This window comes from Macaca nemestrina, chromosome 5, assembly GCF_043159975.1.
Source record: "Macaca nemestrina isolate mMacNem1 chromosome 5, mMacNem.hap1, whole genome shotgun sequence".
Classification (NCBI taxonomy): domain Eukaryota; kingdom Metazoa; phylum Chordata; class Mammalia; order Primates; family Cercopithecidae; genus Macaca; species Macaca nemestrina.
The window spans coordinates 32662862-32688331 of NC_092129.1; the positions used below are offsets into that span (position 1 = coordinate 32662862).

The following is a 25470-nucleotide window of genomic DNA, read 5'->3' on the forward strand; positions in this document are numbered from 1 at the left end:
AGATTTTGAGCTATTCATAAGATACTTTAAAATAATTTAAATTCAGAATAGAGTGGTCTAGGTAAATCAGCAGCTAGTTACAAGTTAAACTACCTGCTACTTTCCTTACTGATCTGTGGTTTTGTCTGATAATGACTTTATTATCCCGTGTATATCTTGAGGACTTACTCAGGAGGAAGTCCCTAATGATAAATAATACCGAACAACTGGAGTTTAGACAGTGCCTCCAAGTAAGAATTAAACGCATGTGGAAAGAATAACACCCCAATCTTGAATATGTTTGATGGGGTGTTAAAACAGTTTATAACTGAAAATATCTTATTTTTTCATTATCCTGATAGTCTTAGCTGTTCAGTAACACCCCATGCATTTATGTACAAACATGAAATCAAACAGCAAGTTATCTCCACAGGGTGAAGTGGCTGAGTCAATTTGATTAATGAGGATGATGACAATTTCAGAATCACTGCTAATAGCCAATGTTGTTTTTGTTTGTTGTTGTTTTTTGAGATGGAGTCTCGCTTTGCCGCCCAGGCTGGAGTGCAGTAACAATCTCTGTTCATTGCAACCTCCATCTCCTGGGTTCAAGCAATTCTATTTCCTAAGCATCCTGAGTAGCTAGGATTACAGCCACGTGCCACCAAGCTGGGTAATTTTGTATTTTTAGCAGAAATAGGGTTTTGCCATGTTGGCCAGGTTGGTCTCAAACTCCTGACCTCAGGTGATATGTCCGCCTTGGCCTCCCAAAGTGCTGGGATTGCAGGCGTGAGCCCCTGAGCCTGACTGTAAATGCTGTCTTAATATGAAATAGATTACTTCATAAACAGACACACCACTCTCTGGGATTTTTATTAAGGTTTAAAACCATATAAGCATATAATATTTACATTCACCAAGAATTGTATGGGAACTTACATGCTATAATGTTTCCATATCGGTTTTTTGCTCTATTTTGATCTTTTTTAGCTACATCCCAAGATGCTGATTGTCCTTCAAAAAAGCTCTGGAAAAACAAAATGAATAAACAGACTGAATTTAATTCCTTTTTAAAAATCAGGTTATCTGTTCGGAAGCCCCAAATAGTAAAAACCACTTTCTCAGAGAGGAAAGGAATCCCACAGTAGTAAACAAGTTTCATTCTCAGACCTCAAAGCCGCTTTGTTGGATTCATACTTGTTCATCTCAAATTGGATTGAGGTCAAATTAAAGACAAAATAATAACTTTAGAGAAAAAAAAAATGGACCTTGAAAGTATTTTAAATTTAAGATCACTATAACAAGAGGTAGAAGCAGAAAAGTAGCATTCTTTTCAAAACGTATTGAATGATAATGCATCAAAACTGCAAAAAAAACTTTTAATGAGTATCTTTCAAATGTGCATCATTTAGCATTTATAACAGTAGAAAGAAAACCTGCTTCCCTCCATAATTATTCATTAAATTGTGTGCAATACATCACATTTGAGTTTCTTTGAAGATCATGAAAAGGACTGAGTCTTTACAACAAAGGACCATATAAAAATTAAAATAGAGTCCTCTTTTTCAAGAATCTGGGAACAGATGAATTTGTTGACTAGTTTAATTACCACACACAGCAATTTAAAATGGGTGTAAATTTCATTTTGCAAAAGAACTTAAACTTTGCTCAACACAGGAAATGGGGTCTTCAAAGGGCCAATGGTCTTTGAGGCAAGGTACACAGGAATACACGTGAAATGAACAAAAAGAACCAGCTCTGACAGAATAGTCTAATTCTTTGTACTTATTTTGTTACCATGGCATAGTGTTTCTGGCATATATCTAAAATCAACTTTCAAAATTCAGAGATAATTAATACTCCTAATTTAAGGTATTCAAGTAATCCATAGATAAAATATAGAGTTTAAAAGATTCTTCATGAAATTGGATGTGTTTTGGATGGTCTTTTCAAAGCCAAATATTACTTGGATTCTTTCACTTTAAATGTGTGGGTACTGTGATGTGTTCATGGGGAGTGGGCTGGCTTCCTTCCATGCCCCAGATTGGTATTTCTCAGTAAGTGAAGGGTGGCAAAGGAACTATTTCCCTTTTGCTATATTACATTAGTTGGAATGTTTGGTTTTAAATCACTGCCTTTGTAAGATAAGTCCTGGTATTTTGGTTTGAGTAGGAAGGGGAAATAAGGTTGGAAGAAATATTTCCCACTGCCTTCTTTCAGCTTCTCAGTGTTGTTTACCAGATTTGCAGTGCTCCATTTTTTTTCTCAGCCACCCTCAACCAATAATCCATAAAATTAACCTGAGAGTGGCAAGTAGTACATTTAGAGCACAAAGCTTCATTTGATTTCTCAATCATAAGGTCAACAAATGAAGAGGCAGAGAAGTACCTGCTACTTGATTCATTCAAATGATAGAATCTGTAATGGAACAATGGGAACCAAAGTGTATTGCTACTTGATTTTTGCATGAGAAGATACACAAAGTATTTTTTAATGCCATAGTAAAATAAATTATGGAATCCAACATTAAAGATTCTTGTAATAAATTTAGACTCAGATATATCTCTGGGAAGTGCTTTTTCCCCATTCCCTTCCCATTCCCATGATAAACACTAGATTAGAGAGCCTACAGAGCAATCCCCTCCTTGTTGTGTTAAAGACGGGAAAAAAGATTAAATTCCACTGAGTATCCTAGTTAAAAATCAAATTCAATACAGTATCGAAACTTATTCACCTCATATTCCTCTTTGAACCCATAGCTGTCTGATGTCTTCATGAGATTAATGTGTTGCAGTAAATCAGCTACCCTGATGGCTGGATGCAGCTGTCCTGTCTGGTAAGGGGATTCCGTCCCCTCACAGAGGTAGCGAGGTACGTCTAGAAGGCGACTGGACTCTGCTGTAGCACTGTGGTTCTCATCTGGCATTTTTCAGATTTCAGAAGTTAAAAAAGAAACAAAGTTATCTTGTTTAATATATATATCTATGCAATGAGGATTTTAAGACCTTAAGATCTTTTTGATAATAAGAGGAATTCTGGGAAAGAAATATCATACAGTATAGGCCTAGGCAGTATCCCCAAAGACAAAACTCAAGGTTTGAGGTGAGAGTATATTATGTGTGGATCAGCAAGAAAACAGATCCTGTGAGATGCAGGAAGGCATCTGATAGACCTTCTTTTAAAAGCTTAAGTGGGAAATTTTGCTGAGTTCTTTTTCTTGTATCTGCAGTCATAGCAGTATAGAGTGGGACCAGAGGACCCAGCTGTCAAGTGGAGGGGTATTTTCATGGTCGATTAAGTTGACCAAACTCCTTCCCACCCATATCCCAACCTCCCTCAGAGACACCCGATCTAGGTGGCCCATCCCCAAAGGGCTGCTCTTCTTGTTCTTGTGGCCCTATTCTCTGAGGCTTCTTACCATAGCACACTCGGCACTAGGAAACATGGGCATTCCACATGATCACCCCCGATGCCACTCTGTCTGCTAGCCAGACTACACGTGCATTTATATTCAACCTCTGCCACCTTGACTTATTACTATTATTGTTTTTATTGCAAACATATTCTGAGTCTCCTGGCCACGCTGTGAGAGAAAGCAGGGTGTGCTTCTGGAGCAAAATGTGGGTTCCTCCCCTGGAAGTCTTTTCTGGCCCCTCCAGGTTGAGTTACAATGCTCCTTCTTTATGTTCCCATGACCTCTTATTCATTTTTACATGTCATTTCACTTAATCTATATTTTGATCATTTATTTACTTGGCTATTTTCCTCACTAAATTCCAAACACAGAGTACAGAGACAGAATATTTTTCTTCCTATTCCTAGTGCCTGATGCATAAGTCACTCAATAAACATTCCAATGAATGAATTAAAAAGTCAACTGAATCCCTGACCACCCACAATTAAGTGTAAGTCCCTTCCCAATTGTGTCATTAGCTTTAAAAGAAAAGAAACTTTAAATTCTTTTTCTGTCATAAGAAGAAAAGAACAAGAACATTTTTGCCTATGAAGAATAAACAGTATTTTAATGACCAAAGTACTAAACATTACAATGAGAAGCATGCTCATATTTATCACATTTAAACTTACCAATTAAAAAAAAAAACAACAAATGTTTTAAGGGGTGTTACTTTGAAAAGCATTATACCGTCATACTCATTAACAGAAGAGAAAATACACTCTTAGGGGAACTTTTTTTTTTTTTTTTTTTAACGATAATGCATACTGTAGAGAACGATATTTAATTAACAGATAAACATATTTCAAGTGCTAGTACATTTGCCTGTTCTATCACCAACTCTACAAATAGGATATGGCAAAAAATGAATTGTTGTCCCCATGATAAACATTTTTTCTTCCTGGAGAAGGGGGAAAAAAAAAAAGAACCCTACAATCAGATTTGTGTGCCTCTGTAATTTAGCTTGATTGCATTTATCTTTACTCCCTCTTATTAAGCTGAATGCTTATTTTTTGCATTCATTCCTAAAAATACCACATTGAATCAAAAAATCCCTGATAGATTCTGTTGTGACCTAACCACCTAAGTGAATTCATGTCTTTTACTCAGATTTTTCCCACCCCTCTACACAAAAACATTGGCTAATAAACTTGATTCATGAGTTTCCTATTGTCAATATGAGACCGAAGTCAATGGATCTACTTCTATTAAAATATTACAATCAACAGACTGACATAAAGAATAAATACATCTCCCCAGAAAAATTAAATTCAGAAGCAACTGATTTGGGGACTGCTGCAGAATATACAGTTAAGGATGAAAAGTAAAGAGAACAGATAACGTCAGAGAGGCAAAATGCAATCACTCAAGCTGGAGGAAGGTAGCCAGGGCTCAGTGGAGCAGCCCCAGAGCTCACTTTTACCTGCTAGAGTAGCAGAATATTTACAATTGAAAAAGGCTTAGTGAGAAACACAGAATTCACCCATATTCCAAATCTTACAGATGATTGTGTCCTAATATAAAATAGACAGTGCCTTTTGTTTTGCATTAAACTTTAATACAGTAGTACAATGAGCAGTAAGGTCTTTAAAATCATCACATATGCATTATTAATCTCAATACATTTCTGCCTCATTAAACCACCTAATAATGTGACTAGTAGTGATGGTACATGTACTAATCATTATCCTTATTATACATTTAAGAATAATAACTTGAAATACATCCTTGATTGAAAGGTTTTCTAGAGTTCTTTGCAATACACTTACCTGTTATAGGAACTTAAACCCAATGAAGCAGTAAAACACAAAAACCAAAAATATTAGTCAATATGAAAAGTTTCTAAGCCCTTTTAAATCAGTAAGCATTAGCATTAAACAATATTTGAAGTGATTTCAGAAACTGCATTATAAATACAAAATCGATTGGATGCAAAACTCTAAAGACCACAATCCTAAGAATGATGAAAAATACAACATATCATTTCTACATCTAATATGATTAATGAGATAGTTAGCTTTTAAAGAATGCCAATATATTTTTAAAACCAGCTTGACTTTCAAAATTAAATAAAATATATAATGAATGTTTATATAACTAGACTTCATGACTCTATTGTGTTAAATCTGACTTTCCTTAAACATGAAAATCCTTTTTCACAGGAAAAATTATTATAATAATTATTTATAGTTTATAAAACTCATACACATGATCTAATTTTCTCTTTATAATAAAATCCTGTGAAAAAGGTATGGTAGGAATTATTATACTGTTTTACAGATGGGAAAACAAAGATGTAAGGTATTTTTATGAGTTCATATTGTAAATCTACAGGAGGAATGAGACTTGGACTTTACATATGTGTAGAAAATTATTGTAATGAAACTTAGCATTGAAGCAACTAATTTTTTCCAATTAGTTATCAATATTTTTAATTGAAATTTATTAACTTTATACTGACAGCAGTCTACAGTGCTTAGCAGAAGATGACATTTTCGGAGGCATCTGATGTCTCCTTAATGATCCCCAGTGATCATCATTTATGGCTCCTCCCTGTGTGATCAGATCACTCCCTGGGGCAAATCCCCAGTTCACTTCTTAACCATTATTGGTGGACATCAAAGGGAGAGTGCAAGTAGAGATGAAGAACATTGACTTTTCAGATTATTTAAGAATATATATCCTTCATAGCAATTATAAAATTATAATTTTAAATATTTATTTTAGTGAATGAGAGGTATATTCTACCTGAGTTAGTTGTGTTGTTCCAAAATATTTTAAAAATTCAATTTAACATTGATTGTATGGATAACAAAAATACAAGCATAAAACATGAGTTAAAGTTTTATGTTCACAAGAAATATTAAATAACAAACATGACATTTGGGAATTTACAAGATATATTTATCTGATAATTTCCCTATTTCTTTGGTTAAAGCTTAACTAGAAACACTGGTAAAATTGATATGGAACCTGTGAACATATAGGCAAGCTGGTTACTAATCATTGGTGTATAATTAGTCAAGGAATAGGGTACAAAGTGGAATGAAACCCATTCCATTCTTAAATATATAGGTAGATTTAAAAAATAATATAATTTTACATCTGTAAAAGCCTTAATTGTCATTAGCAATAGCAGTTGTATTAGATGTTATACAGTGGTAACCCAAGTAGCTTGTTCTAAATTTCTTGAAAGGTAACACTACTTATCAGATAAAGTTCATGTAGAATGTCAAACCCCACATCAAGATTTTAGCAATTTTACCTACATTATAATAGTCTTAATAAAGACAAAAGCTAAAGCAAATGCACATAATCCTAATGTTCACTTGTAAATTTGTTCTTTTGTGGTTATAAATTAGGAGGATTTAGAAACATTCCTTTCCATTAGGTAGACTTTTACATATAAACTAGTTATTCAAGCAACACTGGACCCTGAGATGTATGCATTTGGCTTCATTCTGCTAATTTTGACATGTTAATATTAGTTATACATTAAGGGCCATTGTACTACTGCTCCAAATCTAACAATCAAGAATTAAAGAATACATTAAATAGCATGCTTTGCTAATTTGAAATCCACTAGATCTGATATTGAGTTGAACACAGTTGCTCTCTTTGATAATACTATGGCTATTTTCAAAATCAAGCTGCCTCCTGCACTGTAAATAATCTGTATGTGGGCAAACCCATGCAAGGAGGTGTCATCCATGCAATGAAAAGATGATAAAGATTTAGGGCCTCACCTAACACAGCAGTCGGTACAAGTGGATCATTGGGCACTGCAGGAAAACAAAGCTCATGAAGGAATATATTGCTCTAAAATTGTTTTTTAAAATCTTTTTTCTTTAAAATAGATTTATGCTTTTTTAAGAAATATAATCATTAAATTTTCTCAGATTACTGTATTCTGCAAATGTAAAATTTTCTCTCCCAGCTTGCGTTATATCTAAACATCAAGAGAGGTGTATCTATAATTATAGTTCAGAACTCTGTTTAATTTAAAAAGCCAGAAGATCCAACCTGCCGTTACAAAAATTAAAGAAAAAAAACCATGTATTTTAGATCTATCAAGTGTAAGGTATTTAAAGAAATAATTATCTCATATTCATTCCAAATAATTTTTTTTCAGTTAGCTGTGGGAAATAGATTTAATCCTTTCTCTAAGTTCGTAAGTGGATATTTATAGTTACACTGCGGAATTCAAACTTTCAAATAAGGTCCTAACATAGGCAATAGATAGACAAGTTTGGGAAGCATGAATGCTTTCAAACCCTTAAGTGATTAAGTATTAAATGAAGTAGTTAAGGAGATGATACATCTTTATTTTCAGCAAAACTTACTTTCAACAGTAATAGTATTTTACGTTTTTCTCCATCATTTATCTATAGTGAAATAAAAATAAAATAGATCTGAAAGGCCCTTTCATGATTATAACTAAATTCCAAAATGATTCACGTACAGCATTCCTAACTACTAATTTGGTATACATATATACATAGAAAATGATGGGCTTCATTTTAGATCCAATAGTTACCGAAAAATTTCACCAAGCTGAACAATTCAGAAAAAAAACCTTCCCTCTCTGAAAAGACATACAAGCATACAACCTACAAATACTTTCTTTTCAATCTTACTACTACATATGTTCATAGTTTGTATAGGAGATAATACTTCTATTGTTTCTTTGCTTATACCCATGTTTTCCAAATTGGGGTGTGCATATCTCTGAGATCTGAGCCAAATGTCATAAGGCCCAAGTTATACAAGGCCAGTATACTCAAGAGATATACCTGATTTGCCTGCTTCAAGCATCAATTTTACTAGAGGATTTGAAGAAACAAAGTTAGGCAATTTCACTTAAACTTAATTAACTTAAACAGATGCACTATAGAACAGAATATAACATTCATATGAAATTTGAAAATAAACAGTAATATTGATTCTGGGGTAATTATTAAAGTCATCTGCTTTTAAACGGTACTTCAGTGGAAATATTTTAAAAGCCGTGCCTTCATAGACCAACATTAGGAATTTTCAAGACAGATGGATGGATGAATTTCACTGTTCCTTGCAAATCCCCCAATTCAAGTATACTTTTGGACTTCACAGCAGATACTTAAGAGCATGTAGACTAACGTTTCCCTGAGTTAACTTTTCAGTATTGCAATTCTCCAGGAGTCTACAATATACTACTTTAATGGCATGATTTTACCTATGTCAATAATTCCCAGAATTACCGTTTCCTCTTATCTCAAAAGAGACTTTCATCTTACACAAAGGAAGATGCAAATGGAAAAAGAATTACAAATTCTGACATGAACTAACTTTTTGTAGGCAATCATGCATTTTCACTTAAAGCAATGACATGTGCTATGGACTGAGTGGAATATGTTTGGAATATCTCTTGTGATACAGTAATAAAATTCATAGAGTTTGAAGTTAAACTAAATCCAGTATCAATCCTCATGAGAACCCTTCTTGTAAATTCCATAATATCCTCCATCTCTTTCTCTTCTTTCTAGCTGCTTCTCCCCTCACTTCCTTACTCTCTCTCATTATTCAAAAGGTAATGTGCAGAATTCAAAGTGAACTTAATGAGCCGTAACATCATTTATTAAAACTTTAATGAAAAACTTACATCTTGGACTAAAGTTATGTTGGTCCATGAAGGTGATGGAAAGAGGATCTTCTGCATGCAGAGTGCTCTGATCAGCATAACTTCGATCCATTGCATTCACCATGTGAGTCATCTCCTGCCGGGTATTCCCCATGGCATCTTTGCGTTTTTTAGCAAGTTTGCTGCCAAGGCAAGTACAAAACGGAATCCTTAGTGTTTGAGGCTTGAAGGAGAGTTAACACCAGCAATAAGTAGTTCAGGTGAGCCCGAGGATAATGTTACAAACATGGTTTAGAAACCCCAAGCACTGGTCACAATTTCAGGAATTAAGTTTGACATTCAAACAATTATATTTGTTCCTTGCTATAAAAGTATTTTGTCAGATGCATATTTCAATATTCAAGCTGTCAACCCAAATCTCTCATCATTTCCTATATTTTATTCTCTTAAATATAATAAAATATAATTATAGTTATTAAAAGCAAAATAAATACCTCCTTACTAGAGTAATTCAATAAATATTTAAGCTAAAGCCAAGTTTTGATATTCCTCCTGGGTAATTAATTCTTTTGATCAACTTTTAGTTCCTTTTAGAAATAACATGACTAACTTTTCAAATCTGTTTTACTGTAGCCACCAAATTAAAACAAAGACATGTCCCATTCTTCATTCTCTGTGCTATTATTAAAAATGCGATATGTAGCATTAATATATTTAGCAATATATTTACAGCATTAATCAGAAGCTAATCTGAAGACTTTTAGAATAAACCACTGCTAGAAAATTTCAAGTACACATGAATATATGGGATTAAATAATATACTGTGTAAGAAAAGTACTGAGAAGAGTTTTAAAAAATGGTATGGAAAGATACGCAAATTATCATCTTGGAATATTCACATGGTCAAATATTAAAAATGTGTTTTCTAATTAGAACCACATGACATACTATCAACTAACTACAGCAATGCTTTATAAATGCAGAAAGGCATATGATTTAAGAGATTGGCTAATAACAGCATTAGAATTACGAACTACTCAAATATTGGCATGTTCATCTTACATGTCATGGATGTAAAATATATTTTAGTTCTTTGTGAATGTTACACATGAAACATTCAAGAAAAAGGGCTATTAAAGGCACATAAAATATTTAAATCACACTAACAAGAAAATTTATATATAAATAAAGGTACTCTAAAAGCCTGTAATAGGCAAATTGTGTTACTAAGTTTATGGCAGCAATTTATATTGCCTTGGAAATATTCTTTAGTTGTTTTAAGAACACCAGTCCTCCACTAGATTATAAGCTAAGCCATTTTCTTCTGATCCTCATATTAATATCCAACCCAGAGTAAATGTACTACAAATACTACAAAGGCTCATTTAATAGACTGAGTTTATGTATAAAGGCTTCTCCTTTAAAACATAAATCTAGCAATTGGAGGACTGCTCCAGTGTAGGATATTTTTCTCTGAGAATTATATTACTTGGCCTCAAGGCGGTACATACACAACACACACGACACGTGTACACAGCAGATCTGACACTATGTTGTTTAAGATAGTCATAAGCTAAGATTTGAGGATGGAGATGGCTATTTTAGAAATAATAAATAACGATAATCACAGAATCACAGTATTGGTAATAAGAAAAGAACAACAAAGTGTAACAAGAACTATCACCACCACCAACATAACTACCACTACACCATCACCACCATCATTTATTAGCAACATTTGCGCTATATATTCAAAGAGCTATTAATCTTTTTCTAGGTTTGAGGGTAAAAATCCTTTATGAATATGTAGGTTTCAGACAGGTAATATAAATGAGTGCTGCTGTCAGTGGCAAGATACTGTAAGGAAGGGTAATGAAGAACCGGAAAGCAGTTTAGGGGCAACTTGCCTAAGTGACTACTGGTATTTGATCCCAGTGTTGAACTTCTGGCTTATTTATTTATTTTTTAAGACAAGTCATGATGAATCTGATTGTTGATGTTAATTTTCTTGATTTTTTCGAGTGGTTTTATTTTTTGAAACAGTGTATGGGCCACATGAAACATCATAAGGTCACATTTAGCCTATGGACTTTCACTTTCCAAACTTCCCGCTAGGCCATCATACAGGATGTTTGTTCTTTAACCTGCAACATTTTTTTGACTGTAATATCTGGCTAACTCCTATCTGTTCTGTCTCAGTGTAACAGACACTTCATCAGGGAGGTTTTGCATGACTGACTCTAAAACAGCCTTTCTCAAGTTAGGCTAGGTATTTTCTATACTACCACATTCTTCCCCTGTAATGAGTGTTATTGATTGAAAAGTGCGAATATCTTTCAATTGTTTTCCCCACTATGTGCTCCACAAAGAGAAGGATGATCTGCATAGCCTTGGCACTTGACTCTGTGTCTGGCATGTAACAGGCTTCAGTAAATACTTGTTGAATTGATGAATTAGGCCTGTTATGTACTTGGCACTTTTCATTTGTTAACTCAATTCTCAGATCAATCTGCTGAAAAAGGCACAAGGATTCTAATTGTATAGATAAGTTCAATGAGGCTCAGGGGAGTTAAATAACTTGCCCAAGGTTATTTATCTAATAAGCAATGAAGAATGACTTGGTTCTAAAACCTGAGCTCTTACACTGTATCTGGTTGCTTACACTTTTTAAATTGCCACATTTCAAAGTGGCACTACTTACTCTAGCAGTTGAACACTAGTTAATATACACCACTACTTACTCTAGCAGTTGAACACTAGTTAATATACACCACTACTTACTCTAGCAGTTGAACACTAGTTAATATACACCACTACTTACTCTAGCAGTTGAACACTAGTTGTTATAAATTTCAGCAAAATATATAGAAAAAATATTTTGCCATTTGTAAATTTTAAAACAGCAAAAATTGCCTTAGGAAATAACTTCCAATCTTTGTTTCTAGGATAAGAAGAATAAATTCATTTCTCAAAAAATATGAGAGACTGAATTGAATAAAAATAGCACTGAAATAAAAAGCAAACTGAAATTTGGATTCAAAATAATGTTAAAATTTTGAAGATGGGCAGTTCAAAGTCAATAGAAAAGACAAATTTAAACCCTGAGGCTTTACTTTAAAATATGTGTAATTTATATGTATTTCATGATTGGAGAGAAACAAGAAGTAATGAATTTGTTAAATACATGACAGGTTTAAATTTTCATGCAATGAAGGACTTTAACTTCTCAGATTCACAAACCTAGATTAGTTGACAAATTATGGGGGAATATAACCTTTGTTAATATCTGCCAGCCATGAATTATCAGCTTGGTTTTTATACTTTAATCCTCACAACAACCCTGTGAGGTAGGCTTTCATTCAGGCTCTTCTAAAACAAAGAAAAATTAACATCAGTGTTAAGTGTTTTGATCAAAAACAGATAGTTACTATGACAATGCCAATGAATATTAGCTCAAAGATCACATCTGGTTTTCTTTTAAGCTCTACTCTGATTTTTATCTATTTTTATCTTTAAAAACCCCTCTAATCCAGATAAGCATCACTAGGTATGGCTAAGCAGCCTTTAAAAGCATATCTCTGTGATAATCTCTGTAGTTATGATTAAAATTGCCAGTAACCCTATGTACTACAATAATATTAGTATAACCTGTTACATTGTCTGGAACACAGAAATGTTGTCTATCCATCAAAAAAGGGAATCCCATTTTAACATCAGAGCTGCATCAATGGTTAATGTTAAGCTATTGACAGTCTCACAGTGAAATACTTATTGATTCCAGTATGTTTGATGCTTTGTCTCCTCCTGAGCAACTAGCATATATAATGTGCACTTCAGAACAGTTAAGCAATTCATTTTGCAACTACTTTGAGTTTGACAGATGTGCAAATGACTTTCATTATCAAAGCAGCCAACAGCATAAACTTCTGCAGGTGGATGTATGGGTGGGCCATAAAGGGGGAAAGTGCTCCATCATTGTATGAAACGGTACAGTTGATTATCTCTGGCTTCATCAAACATAATTTAACAAGGATATTATGATTCATCACAATAAGTTAGGAGCACTGTTAGTGTACAGCTGCTTGGTTTAGCAGATTTTAGGAAGCAAAACTTTTATAATATTTAAAATGTTGGCAGAACTGTGTTATAGTCATGGAGAATGGAGACTGTTACAAAGGTTTTATTGTAAAGCTAGCTTAAATTTACCTAGTGATTTAAATGCTGTGGGATATGTGCCCCAAACATACTTAATTTCAATCTTTAAACCTTGAAAGGTGGTGGATCAAATACTGGTCAAGCAAAGTCCAAGAATGCCTTGCTGTAATGTTCCCTTGATTTGGATGAAAAACTACTCCGGCATCTTAGGTGATAAGCTGAAAATGACTCAGGAAATAGAATGGACCATCTTCTCCATCCTTATCCAAATGAACAAACCATGCTTGAGTCTCGGAAGAGTTACAGACTTTGGAAGAGAAAAGGAGCAATGTGGTGCCTATATCTGTTCCTAGTTTCTAGTTGACAAAGGTTTTTTTTGGTTCTAGTTTTAGGAAACATTTGTCCTACTTAAGTTACAATGAACTCATTTTTTTCCTCTAAAAATAATTTTTATTTCTTTGTTGCTGCAACACCATGATTTTTCTACTATTTTTTTCTTTAACAAAAGCACAGTGATTGCCTTAATGGCCAGACCAAAGATGTTCTGAAGTTATAACCCATCCTGGATTCCTAGAAATACAGAGAGAGATGTTATCACATGCAGACCTGAACTAATTTGCATCCTATGAAGGCATTTTGAGTGTTCCATAAATACACCATTTGGCTCATTTTGTCAGACATAACGATGCTACATAAAGATAGTGATTTGTGAGTTACAACCACTATCTCTTCTTTACAAGATGAGTGAAGTGTCATATTGCTAAGATAAGGTACAGGTTTAACTTTAGTAAATAAATGATGTTTTGGCTCTAGACTAAAGCTACTTATGGAAAATTATAAATAAATTAAAAGTAGCTGGACAAACAGAAATACAATATCCCTTTTTAAAAAGATTGGCAAAATAGGTAATAAAGTTTATAGTTTTAGAGTCTGAAAAAACTTTTTTTTTAATGTCACCAAAACTGCAAACATTCTGTTTTGTTTTTGAAAAGGGATACTGCATCCTTAACACATGTAAAGTTGTACATCACCCATTTTCTACTTACAGGTAGTAGGAGTAAGAATAGTAGCTCCTCCTGGCAAGCAAATCACAGACAGTGGAAAAAGAGAAGCAATGGTGAATGAAAAGCGTGACTCTGTCACATTCAATAAAGCAGAAAAATGTGCGTTAAAAAATAAAAGAAAATAAAATAAAATTCATGTTTTTTTGCTTTGCATTTCAATTTGCTCATGCATTGTTAGATTGTTTTTTTGCCATGCAATTAAACAGACAGATATGCAATTAAAAATAAAATTTAAAATACATAATTTGGAAAAAATAACATGCTGATATTTCTTATTGCCAAAAAATTGAAAAATTAAATGGATTGTGTATTTTCAACATGCAGTTAAGCATAATATCCATTACCATCTAAATATGTGACAGATGGAACAGCTGTGCATAGAACTTGTGTACTATATAGATTATTTTTCTTTAGATACAAAACATAAAGATTTATCATATTAATATATCATATATACAGAATAACACCTAAATTTCTACAAACAAGTTATTATATCTTAATGGTACATAGGTATATACATATGTTATGTGAATATACATATATACCATATACTATATATACACAAAGATACTTCTACAGTAGATGCATGTGAACATAATATACACAAACATTTACTGTATTGAAACATAATTTCAAATTTATGTTTGAGTTATTAATGTGTTCATGCTGTGCATGTAAAATATAATACACAACCAATGAAAAATGGCATACATTTGGAAATAATTGAATAGCGATTAAATTAAAAAAATGACATTGCGTTTTGAAAGATGCAATATCCCTTTTCTTAGCCTAAAAACTTACTTTATATATATCCTTAGCTGTAAAACTTTACTCAATTGAATTACACACCATCCTTTTGCAAAACAACCAAAAAGACATGGAACTGTTTTCCCCACAAGAAATATATCTACATATATTCATCCCAGTGAGGGATAAAGTCAAACTTAACACTATCCCACTAAAATGTAGATAAGAGACTAAAGTAACTTGTTTTTCCATTATTTTAATTATAAATTTATATATTAAAAGGGAAACATTTTATATTAATAGTTTTAAGCTATACTTGATGATAATATCCAATGCAATGCTGCTATATCTATACTTTTTTATATGTATGATAAACATACTTGTAATTAAAGCATACATGTTACATGTGTGACACACGGTACATATGAGTAAAAGTCATTACAAAGTTGCTTTGCTAAGTAAGAAATTCAAGTAATGTAGATATAAATACTATATATTAGAAGGTAACATATTTAAATAATGAAACCTGATCTCTCTATAAAAGTGTAGGTTTTCCTGGATATAAAGGTGATGGTGAGGAACAGAAGCAAAAGCCCTAACATACTTTCTAGCAAAAGACAATCAAAGCATAATTATGAAAGCTCAAATGTTAAATATTTTAATAGAGAGGCTCATTAACTTAACCATTTAATATATGAACCAGAAAATCAAGTTGTCATATTATACAATTTTAGAGAGCTGTCAGAGCATTTTACCTTCCCCCAAAATCTTGCTTAGTGATGGTTTTAGCATACTTTAGGAAGTTTATTTTTCAATTTTTTTTTTCATTATTGCTAAATCAGAGGCCTGGATAGGGAGGTTTATCAAGACAAATGAATGCTTTCAAATAAAACTGAATAGTTTAGCCCAATTCTAACTGAATATGAGGACATAATTAGAAGTCACTTTCATGTTTATATCCAATCTGAAGAACATTGTTAAGCAACGTTTAGTTAAATTTGCTCTCTAAACTGTTTACTTAAGTCTCCAAATACAAATTTAAACTAAACAGAGACATAAGGTCTGAAGGTTACATTTGGTGATTTTTATTGATCTTTACTGGCAAATTTTTATTGCTAAAATACTTAAAACTTTTGCCTCACATATGATGTATTTTCCAACCACAGAGGGAGACAACAGCAAGAGAAAGCACTATTTGGGGAAAGCACGTATGTAGCTAATTTAACACAAAACACTATAATGCATACCTAATGTTTCTAATGCAGATGTGTCTTCTCCAACATATATATCTCCAGGGGATAATCGTAAAGAGGCAATATATTAAAATAAACTCTGATGGAATCGTTAAAACATGTAGTATGAGTCTTATCTATAATGTTAATGCTTTATTTCAAGTATAAAATAACTATAATAGTAAACTGGATAATTTAATGTAATATAAGCAACATCATTTATTATATTTTTCAATAGAATTCATTGATTACAACCACTTCTATACACCAAACTATTTTAGGACTGTACTTTTGCTTATAAAGATTTTTTTAAAGTCTTTCCAAATTGTAGCATTATCCCAAATACACAATGGGAAAGATTAGAGTGCTATATTAGTTTCCAAGACAATGCCTTACAGATTTATGACATTTTATATAATGTAAAACAGCTGAAATTACAAAAACTGTGTACTTTGAAAGGCTTTTCATCAGGAATATACTTTGGTCTCCAGAGCAAAGCTCAGTTTAAATTCCAGTAGGTCTTAATATTTTCAAGTAATTCCAGAAGATGGTGATATTGGTTGATATAGTATAAAAAATTAATGTTCAATTAAAACAATTTACTCTCTATTTTAAAAGGCTAAAGTTTTTAGTCAATGAATATTTAATGTACAATTTTACTAAATAATGTTTATATTCTTCTCATATCTTATTTGTAGCCAAGATGTAGAAAAATACATTAAAAGAGCACAAAATAATTCCTAGACCACAGCCCAAGTATCACAATAAATCCATATTTTGCCATTGTTAATAACACTTCAAATACAAGATAAATTATCTCAAGTACCTTTGCATTTGAGAAATTTAAATTCAGATATTAATTTCCAGATCAACTTAACAAAAAGCATATGTTTTATATCCAGAATTAAATTGCAAATAACCAAATAAGAATTTATTAGACAGCATGTCCAATAGACTCAGGTGCTGACAACATTGTTAAAATTAAAAGTTTCTTCTTGTTGTTTGTTCTAATTTAAAGGATCTTGAAAAAAACAGGTTTTTAAAACCAGTGACATAAATGGCAAGTGAGCAGGACCGGACAATATTAGGCCTTACCTCTTTTTTACAATTAATATGACAACTAGGAGAAGGAGGATGAACACCAAAATTCCAGCACTAATTCCTGCTATTTTCACCACTCTGTCTGTCTGCTTGGCGGGATCTGGGATCACTTCTGGTTCTTCTGTTGCTGCTGCTAAATGAATAAAAAAAAATCAGTTACTGAAAGAAGCTAACAATCACAGAAAAAGAATTATTCTCAGTAATCACCCCCAATAAACACAACTTGTTTACTGTATATTAATAAAAATAATCTCACAATGTAAATACAGAAGCATGCTAAAATACAATATGAGATTTAGGGTCGAGGTAAGGAAATCTTTCTGACAAGAGGTTTTGTTAATACAAAAAATAAAACAAACCTCCAAAATAAATATCAAAGAGAATGATGAACTAGTTTTCCCCAAGTGTCCTTGAAAGTCAGAACATAAGGTTTTCTAGCAACTAGTACATTGGAAAGAAATGGGGTCAGATTTAGAGGTTTATCAGTCAATTCAGCAAATGCTTCTTGACTCAAATGCCTGGTGGTATGCTTGGTGCTTTAAGGCAGTATTAATGACACTTGTCTGGGACAGAAGGGTTAGGTTTAATAAATGTCTAGTATAACTGCTAGAAGCATGAGTTTATGATTTAATATATATAATTTGAGATGAATAGTTGAGTTGGCACAAGAGAAGAATAGGCAAAGAAAAACAGACACATCAAGGAATATTTCAAATTATTTTATTAAATAAAACCCAGATAATAAACTTGGGAAACAACTTGGAGAGGATGATTATTTTTAAAAACTTCTTTGTATGCCCTAACTTCCTTTCTTCCTCAAAACCATCTGACTACTCATCATACACACAATCAATTAAAAGTATAAACTTTAACTCCTTTACAAGCCCCGGTAACTCTCTGAGGACATTTTCCTTTTACCTCATTTACCTTGAAAATTGACAAGGAAAGTATTACTACCTACACTTTATCGATAAAGGAACTGAGGCTTAGAAAGATAAGGATAGTTTATAAATTGCTCAAGAGCAAAGAAAAAATCTAATATATCTTCTGTCTTTTAAAACACAATTTCTCAATGTTTCCAGATCCATGGCTCCTACTGCTAAAAATTGGTGTAACAAGAGTCCAGGTGATTCGCAGGATTAGACACATTTGGGAAACTGCCTTGAAGCACCCAGCACAGCGCCTTACACTTGGAGTCAAGAGATGGTGTCCACATGAACAGACACACAAAGAAATCTCTAAACCTAACCTCGTATCTTTCCAATGGACAATTTGTTAACTAGCTCTTAAAAATGAACCATTTGTCTACATTCTGATCCTTTCTTCTTTACCTTCTCCTCTTGGCTTCTCTACACTCCCCCAACCCATAGTTCTATACATCCAAGTATCTGCTGCACTTTTCCCACCAGCCACAGATTCTGCCAAAAGGAGACTGTTGAGGTTAACTATTAATTTCTCAAAGTAAGAAATCTGACAGAATAAATAGATCTAATGTAAATATTGTTATATAAAATGGTAATTTAAAGCTAAACCGGTGAGAAAGACATAGTTACAAACCGTTAACTTTGTAAAACAATTCACTATAACTGTCTTAATTTATCTTATTTCAATTGCATGAAAACTTCTCCATAGACTAGATTTGGTAACTATTATTCTCAAGCTGAAAAAGCAAGCCTTTGGCTGGTATATTTTGGGAAACTAAGGAAGATTCCCTTTCTGACTTGACACTTTCCATATATTCTGGCTGTAGGGAATTTCTAACCTCATAATTATGAACAGAGGTACCTCAAGGCTTTCAAATTATTTTATGGTTCAGTTTACCAAAACATGTAGTAAATATGTTAGAGATCTTTTCCTTTCCAGGGCAACTTTAGAAATAAATACATATATCTATATCTCTATATATGTAGCTATTGAAAACAGGTGGAATATGTTACAAAGTTGAATGAAAAAACCTAAAAGGAACATAGTCATTGCTTGTAACTCTTAAATTACATTGGTTTGGCAGAGATACTACTTCAAATAGGAAGAGAAACAGAATGTTTGATGTAGAAATCACTAGAAAAAAAGTCTTAGTCCATGCAACAAATCATCATTATTCACTAATCAAAGACTACTTTCTTCAGGTTCTGTGAGACACTTGGCTTTCAGGGGCTAATGATAATGATCCCTTAGTGATTTTCTGACATATCTGAGTTATAGAATCAAATGTTTCTGAAAATTCTCTGGAAGAGCAGTTCTTGCTTAATGAGGTCAGCATTTTTCATAACAGTTAAAATAAAATATGTGCTATTATGGTATAATTTTCTAAATATATTATACTATGAGTGGCATATGCTACATTTTACAAAAATCTTCAGAGATGCTTCTTCCCCACCAGAAGCAGATAATGTATATGGGTACAAATATAATATATATAATTATGTAGGTGCAAATATAAACTATCATCATGAAGTAAGAGCAGTAGCTTTAATACTACTACCTAGATTTAGTAATAAAATAACAAAACTGACATGAGGGTGATGGGTCAAACAATTTCAAAGTTAGGGAATGAAGAAATTTTTAAGGTCTTACAAGTAATACAGATAGGTTAATGAATTCATGTAAACATATTTCCAGAAATAAAAAGCCAAATCTGGAAGTAACTTTTTTAGCATAGATAGATACTAAAACGCTTGCAAGTGTACCAAGAGTACAAAGCATTGAGACTTTCATAATCTATTATGCAAATCAGAGATATTACTTTAAAGTCATAGTCTATATGTCTTTGTTAAAGACTGGACTTCAATTCACATTTACCATGTGGTTAATGAAGGAAAAAAAGCCCATTAAGTTATTTATTTGAGTTGGGTAAGGCTGCCTGTCTGTCATGATGACAATTCTTGTGCCAAGAGTTGTTCACTAATCTTCAACATAATTATTAAACTGAAGTATAGAAGTCTAATCAAATTCTCCAAGTACATGTGATTTGGTGGTTGTTTTCCTTAATTGTGAGTTCTCCTCAAAGTCTTTAGCGGTGGCATTTATTATTATCATTACTATTACTACCATGAACACTAGTTTTCACTAAATATGTCTGTATAGATTTATTAGTTTGGATATTTTAATCACATGTATCTTTTAAAGTTCTTGGCCTGCTATAATCGGGGAACATAAATATCCTATTTAAAATCATTCAAGATTAGAAGATTCATTAAAGGAAATACAACCAGTAGCCCCTAAGTGAGCATTTTCCATTTTCTTCAAAGAGAGCAAAAAGCTATTAATAGTGGTGGGGCCCCTGATTTCTGTTTGTAACTTATGCACATACACAAAGACAATGTGGAGAACCTTTTTCACATTTTCCTTGACCATAAATCTTTACCTTTTTTTAATCTATCACAGAACATATAAGGAATCCCCAGGGTTCAGAAGCCAAGAGCAGCATAATTCTTCGTATAGTGAGAAAAAAAACTAAGGCACAATTTTATTTTCATTGAACAAATTTCTAGAATGCATTTTGGGGGGCAAAAATAGCTAAAGTGACTTCATCAATTGTGTCCTTGCTCCCAGTACTTAAAAAGCTTTAAAGTCACACAAATTTACCTTAAAATTATAACTATTTTAATAGCTGTGATTAGACAAATTCATTCTTCTACTTTCATAATGGACATTAGAGATAGAAGCCTCTAAGTACAATGTATTAAGTAATCTTATGTTGTCTTCGGATATATTATTGTCACTCAAATTCTGCAAATACTCCTGGTATTTCATTAGCGCTTTCTTCCTTTCTCAGTTATAGATCTGAGAAACTGTTCCCACTCATGTCCCAATCATTCTTTAAAATCCTACCAGCAGGCTATGTCCCCATCCACACCAAACCACCACAACCAATGTTTCTAATGACTTGCTAGTTTCTGAATTCAATGTGTACTTTTCTATTCTTATTTTATGTGACCTCTTAATAGCATGTGACATTCCTGTCTACTCCCTCTTTCTTGCAATACCCTTTTTCTGGGACTTCCATGAACTTGGGTACCTCCTAGTTTTCTTGGACTCTGGTCTCTCCCCTCCAGATTTTTGTTTGCTCATCCCTTAAAAATAGGTGCCCCTTTGAGTTCCTCAGGGACCTATGCCTCTTGACACTGTGTTCCATACTTTTTGGCTTGGTGATCTCATCCATTTTCATCTCTTTAGTTACCGTCCTGATACCTGATCACTCTCTAATCGATGTATCTCTGACTGAAAGTTGCAACCCAAATTCCTGACCCAAGAGTCATGTGATTAATATGTCTTCAGGTCAATGTATGACAGTCACCTTAAGCACACCATGTCCAACCTGAACTCATAATCTTATCTCATGCCAGTTCTTTTTCAAGTGTATCCACTTTCAGTAAATGGCAAAACTATTCATACAGTTCTTCAAGCCAGAAATGTATGCATCATTCTTGAATCCTCCACTTTGCTTATCTCTAGGATTAACATTTATCATTCAAATTGGGATGTTTTTGAAGGAAAACAAAAACTGGAATTATCTTGGGCAAACTGGAATGCACAGTCACTTTCTTACACAATTAGTTACAAAATTACTACTTCCTAAATATTCTTTATCTTCACTTTTCCCATCCCCACTGCTACTACCTTCACTCAGATCAGTATCATCTCTCAGCCAGATCACACAGCAGCCACCTATGTTTAATCTCTGAATATACTGTTTGCCTATTCCACCTCAAAACCCACATTGTAGCACAAGTATTTTCTAGGATTTCAACTGTATCATATCACTGCACTGATTAGAGCCCTCCAATAGCTTCCCATTGCTGTTAAGGTAAAGCCCATGAAAGCGGAAACCACATTTATTTTTCTCACCATTGAATTTCTAGTAGGACCTAAAAAGGAGCAATACAACAGAAAATATTAGTTGAATAAATGAAAGAATGCCAGTAAGCCTGCCTAAGGTAGGTTGTATTGGCATATAGAAAATCAGTTATCTCCTTAAAAAACACAAGGATGTCTCTGATCAGACAAATCTCTTACTGTTGTGGATATTAACATAAGGTGAACTTGACACAAACATTTTTGAGTTGTCTCTGGAAATTTCAAGGCCCTTTGTTACATTCCTTTATAGAGCTAACCGTTTCCACCATCTGTCACCACCTATCGCCAAACCAATGTGCAAGAAAAGTCCAGTGTCACCGAAAGCACAAGGGATTGTGCTTTCAAACAGGATCAGCAAGACCCTGTTTTGATTCTTATCTCATTCTCTTATCTGTTGTGTGACAATGAGCAAGTGAGAATCTTTTAGAGTGAATGCCTTCATCGATAAAATAAAATTAATAACATTACCCATCTCGTGTAGCTTTTAGGAATATCAAGTAACATAATGGTGTGAAAGGTTTCTGTAAACTAAAACACATGGGATAGTAGAAATAGGAGTAGATGCTGCTGCTCTAGGTAGAGATAACCTAGATGTCAGTTCTTTGGGTCTATTATATAGAAATGAAAAACTATGAATAGGAAAAATGAAATTATCGAAAAACAGCTTTTAAAAAAATCTTAGCTCCCTATTATATAAATATACAATGACAGGTTGTGTAAAGTACGTGTTATTTATATCACAGGCTGCCACAGTGGAAGCCTCAACCTTATGGGCGTCTTGAAGTATGTATTATTTAACTCAATGATCCTTTTAAGTAATCTGGCTTCCTCATCGCATGTGATCTTATGAAACTTGCCCAGTATTAGATCACTGACTAAAACAGGGTCTACCAGAGATTTTATTGGTGAGAAAAGAGAGCAGCTAAATGCCATGTGCTTTAACAGTAAATTGGAAAATAATTTATTCTCCTTTAATAATGATATGGATGCGACCCAAATATTTCCGATGTGGAAAATAGTGCAAAAGTCTATGAAGACTTTAAACAACTAAGAAATAAAATTACAGATTAATATTGAAGATATTGGAAATTAATTTTACACTGCTAAAGGCATCTTCTAGTCTTAAGAGTCTCTAAATTAGTTTTGGTTTTAAAAACACAGCTCAAAATGCTATATAAAATTCTGAAGTGACAGAAATATGTTTTAAGAAAGCAATAAAATAAGTATGTTTTAGGAATGTATATAATGGTAAAAAACATGTAAAATATTATTGTTTCATAGTAATGAAGAAGAAATATTTTAATGTGCATATTAATTTTTCATGGTTTCCCATTAAATTCATTCAATTAGGTAAAATACAGCATTAGTGTACTGTCTTACTTCTTAAACGCAGTTGATTCTATCTCCTTAGTTCTCTCTGAAACTGGTTCTGAATTCTCCACCTCACCTTCGACTGCCTTCAGGACCCAATCTTGTTTTTTCACTAGTCCTCCTGCTTCCCATGTTGACTACCTCAAATTTGTCCTATATATTGCTAGTTGGATGAGTTTTCTAAAATGTAAATGTGAAGAAATGACTACATTGCTTTACATTCAAGAGGAAAAGGCAAAAGTTATGACACATAAGGCCTTTCACAAGCAGGCTCCAATCAACATTTTCAACCTCGTCTTCTGAGACACTTCCATTCATATACTCTTATCATTAAAATCCTTCCACCATTTCTCAAATACTGTTTACTCCATTTTAGGAGTTGGCAAACTATGGTCCTTGGGTTGTATCCAGCTCATTTTGATGAAACAAAGATTGTAAATATTAAACTTTACAAGATAATACACCAAACTGTTACCAATTTATATACCCACCAGCATTGTATGCCAACCCCATTTAAGTTATATCTTACCACAGTAGTGTAGGCCAAACCCATTTAAATTATATTAAATTATATCTTACCACTTTGTATTCTCAGCCTTCTTGATTTTCTACTTGAGCAGTAGAAAATGATATGTAATACATATTTGATTACTACTAAAATGACTTTTTGAGATACTTGAAATATCTCTACCTGTTTTTTTCTCTGAAATGTTCAGTATATAGCTTTGACTGAAATTTGTATTACAAATATCTTCTCCTATCAGACGGCATAAGGGATGAAAACCATCTTTTCCTTTCAAGATGTTAAGAGTTCATGGCTAGGACCTCTATTACAAAAGACAGATTAAGAAGAGAAAAATACAAATTTATTAATATAAGTTTTACAAGACATGGTAGACTTCATAAGGAAATGAAGAACTAATGCAACAGTTAAACCCGAGTGTTTTTCTAGTAGGTTTGATGAAGGCTGACGTTATAAAGGACGATGACAGGGTAAAGAGTATGAGCTAGTACAGTAAACCGCAGAAAACTTAGCAAGGCCTGTTTGTTCAGATTCTTCTCTGTGTCCCTTATCTTTGGAAAGAAGGGTGCTTTTTTTTTTTTTTTTTTTTTTTTCCTGTAGTTATAAGGAGGACACTTCTCATATGAGGGTCTTATGATCTGTTTCAAGGGAAGGTCAGAGAGATCTTCCTGTTTCTGTCACTTTTTCAAATTTTTTTCAGGTTAAAATATTCAGTATGCTAAGATGCCATATTTTGGGGTAATGTGTCCTGAAAGCCATCAGTTGCTTTTCTTCCCACTTTACTTATGGTATGAATAACAGTTATTAATTTTAATGAAGTCAAATATATCAATCTTTTTTATGGTTAGGGTCTATTCTTTAAGAAGTCCCCTTCAAACCTGAGTTTTTAAAAAATCCTCTTTTTTATTTGAAAGTTTTAAAAGAGTCCAAGATGTATAGTAGAAAGCTGTTTCAGGTCCTCCTCCCTCCTTACATACATATCCAGTTACCTGTGCATAACTTTTGAATTGATCCAATGATCTACACAGCCACTTCTGTCCTATATCAAAATTACATAAGTACATGAGTCACTTTCTGGATTTTCCATTATATTCTTAGAGGAAATAAACTATTCTGTGCTGAAGTACATGATTTCAATTACTATAGTTCTGTAATATATTGTATATATGATGGAGATATCCCCAGGCCTAGTTCTCTTCTTCTTGAGCATCTTAGCCCTTTTTTCTGTTTTGTTCTGGGTAACTTCTTCAGATTCAAACTCTAGCTAATAAATTATCTCTTCATTTTGCCCAATCTGCTATTAAGTCTATCCAAAGAGTTATTTTTAAATTTGAACAATTATGCTTTCCCTTCCTACAAGTTCCATTTG

The 25470-nt window shown here is 33.1% G+C and overlaps 1 protein-coding gene across 14 annotated transcripts in view; it reads right to left on the reverse strand.

Annotated features, from left to right (window-relative positions):
* The window catches only part of LOC105465585 (protein tyrosine phosphatase receptor type K), a 558841-nt gene that overhangs the window by 27116 nt on the left and 506255 nt on the right, over window positions 1-25470 (reverse strand). For 4 of the 14 annotated variants that reach the window (XM_071096433.1, XM_071096432.1, XM_071096429.1 and 1 more), the window contains exons 14-17: window positions 17345-17483; window positions 9072-9232; window positions 2711-2895; window positions 916-1003 (exon numbers count right to left, since the gene is read on the reverse strand). In XM_071096433.1, coding sequence (XP_070952534.1) covers window positions 916-1003; window positions 2711-2895; window positions 9072-9232; window positions 17345-17483 — 573 coding nt within the window. Of the gene's footprint in view, window positions 1-915; window positions 1004-2710; window positions 2896-2941; window positions 4332-5199; window positions 5212-7176; window positions 7213-9071; window positions 9233-14252; window positions 14283-16264; window positions 16307-17344; window positions 17484-25470 lie in introns of those variants that run through there. The other 10 variants (XM_071096427.1, XM_071096426.1, XM_071096423.1 and 7 more) reach the window with 7 other exon arrangements.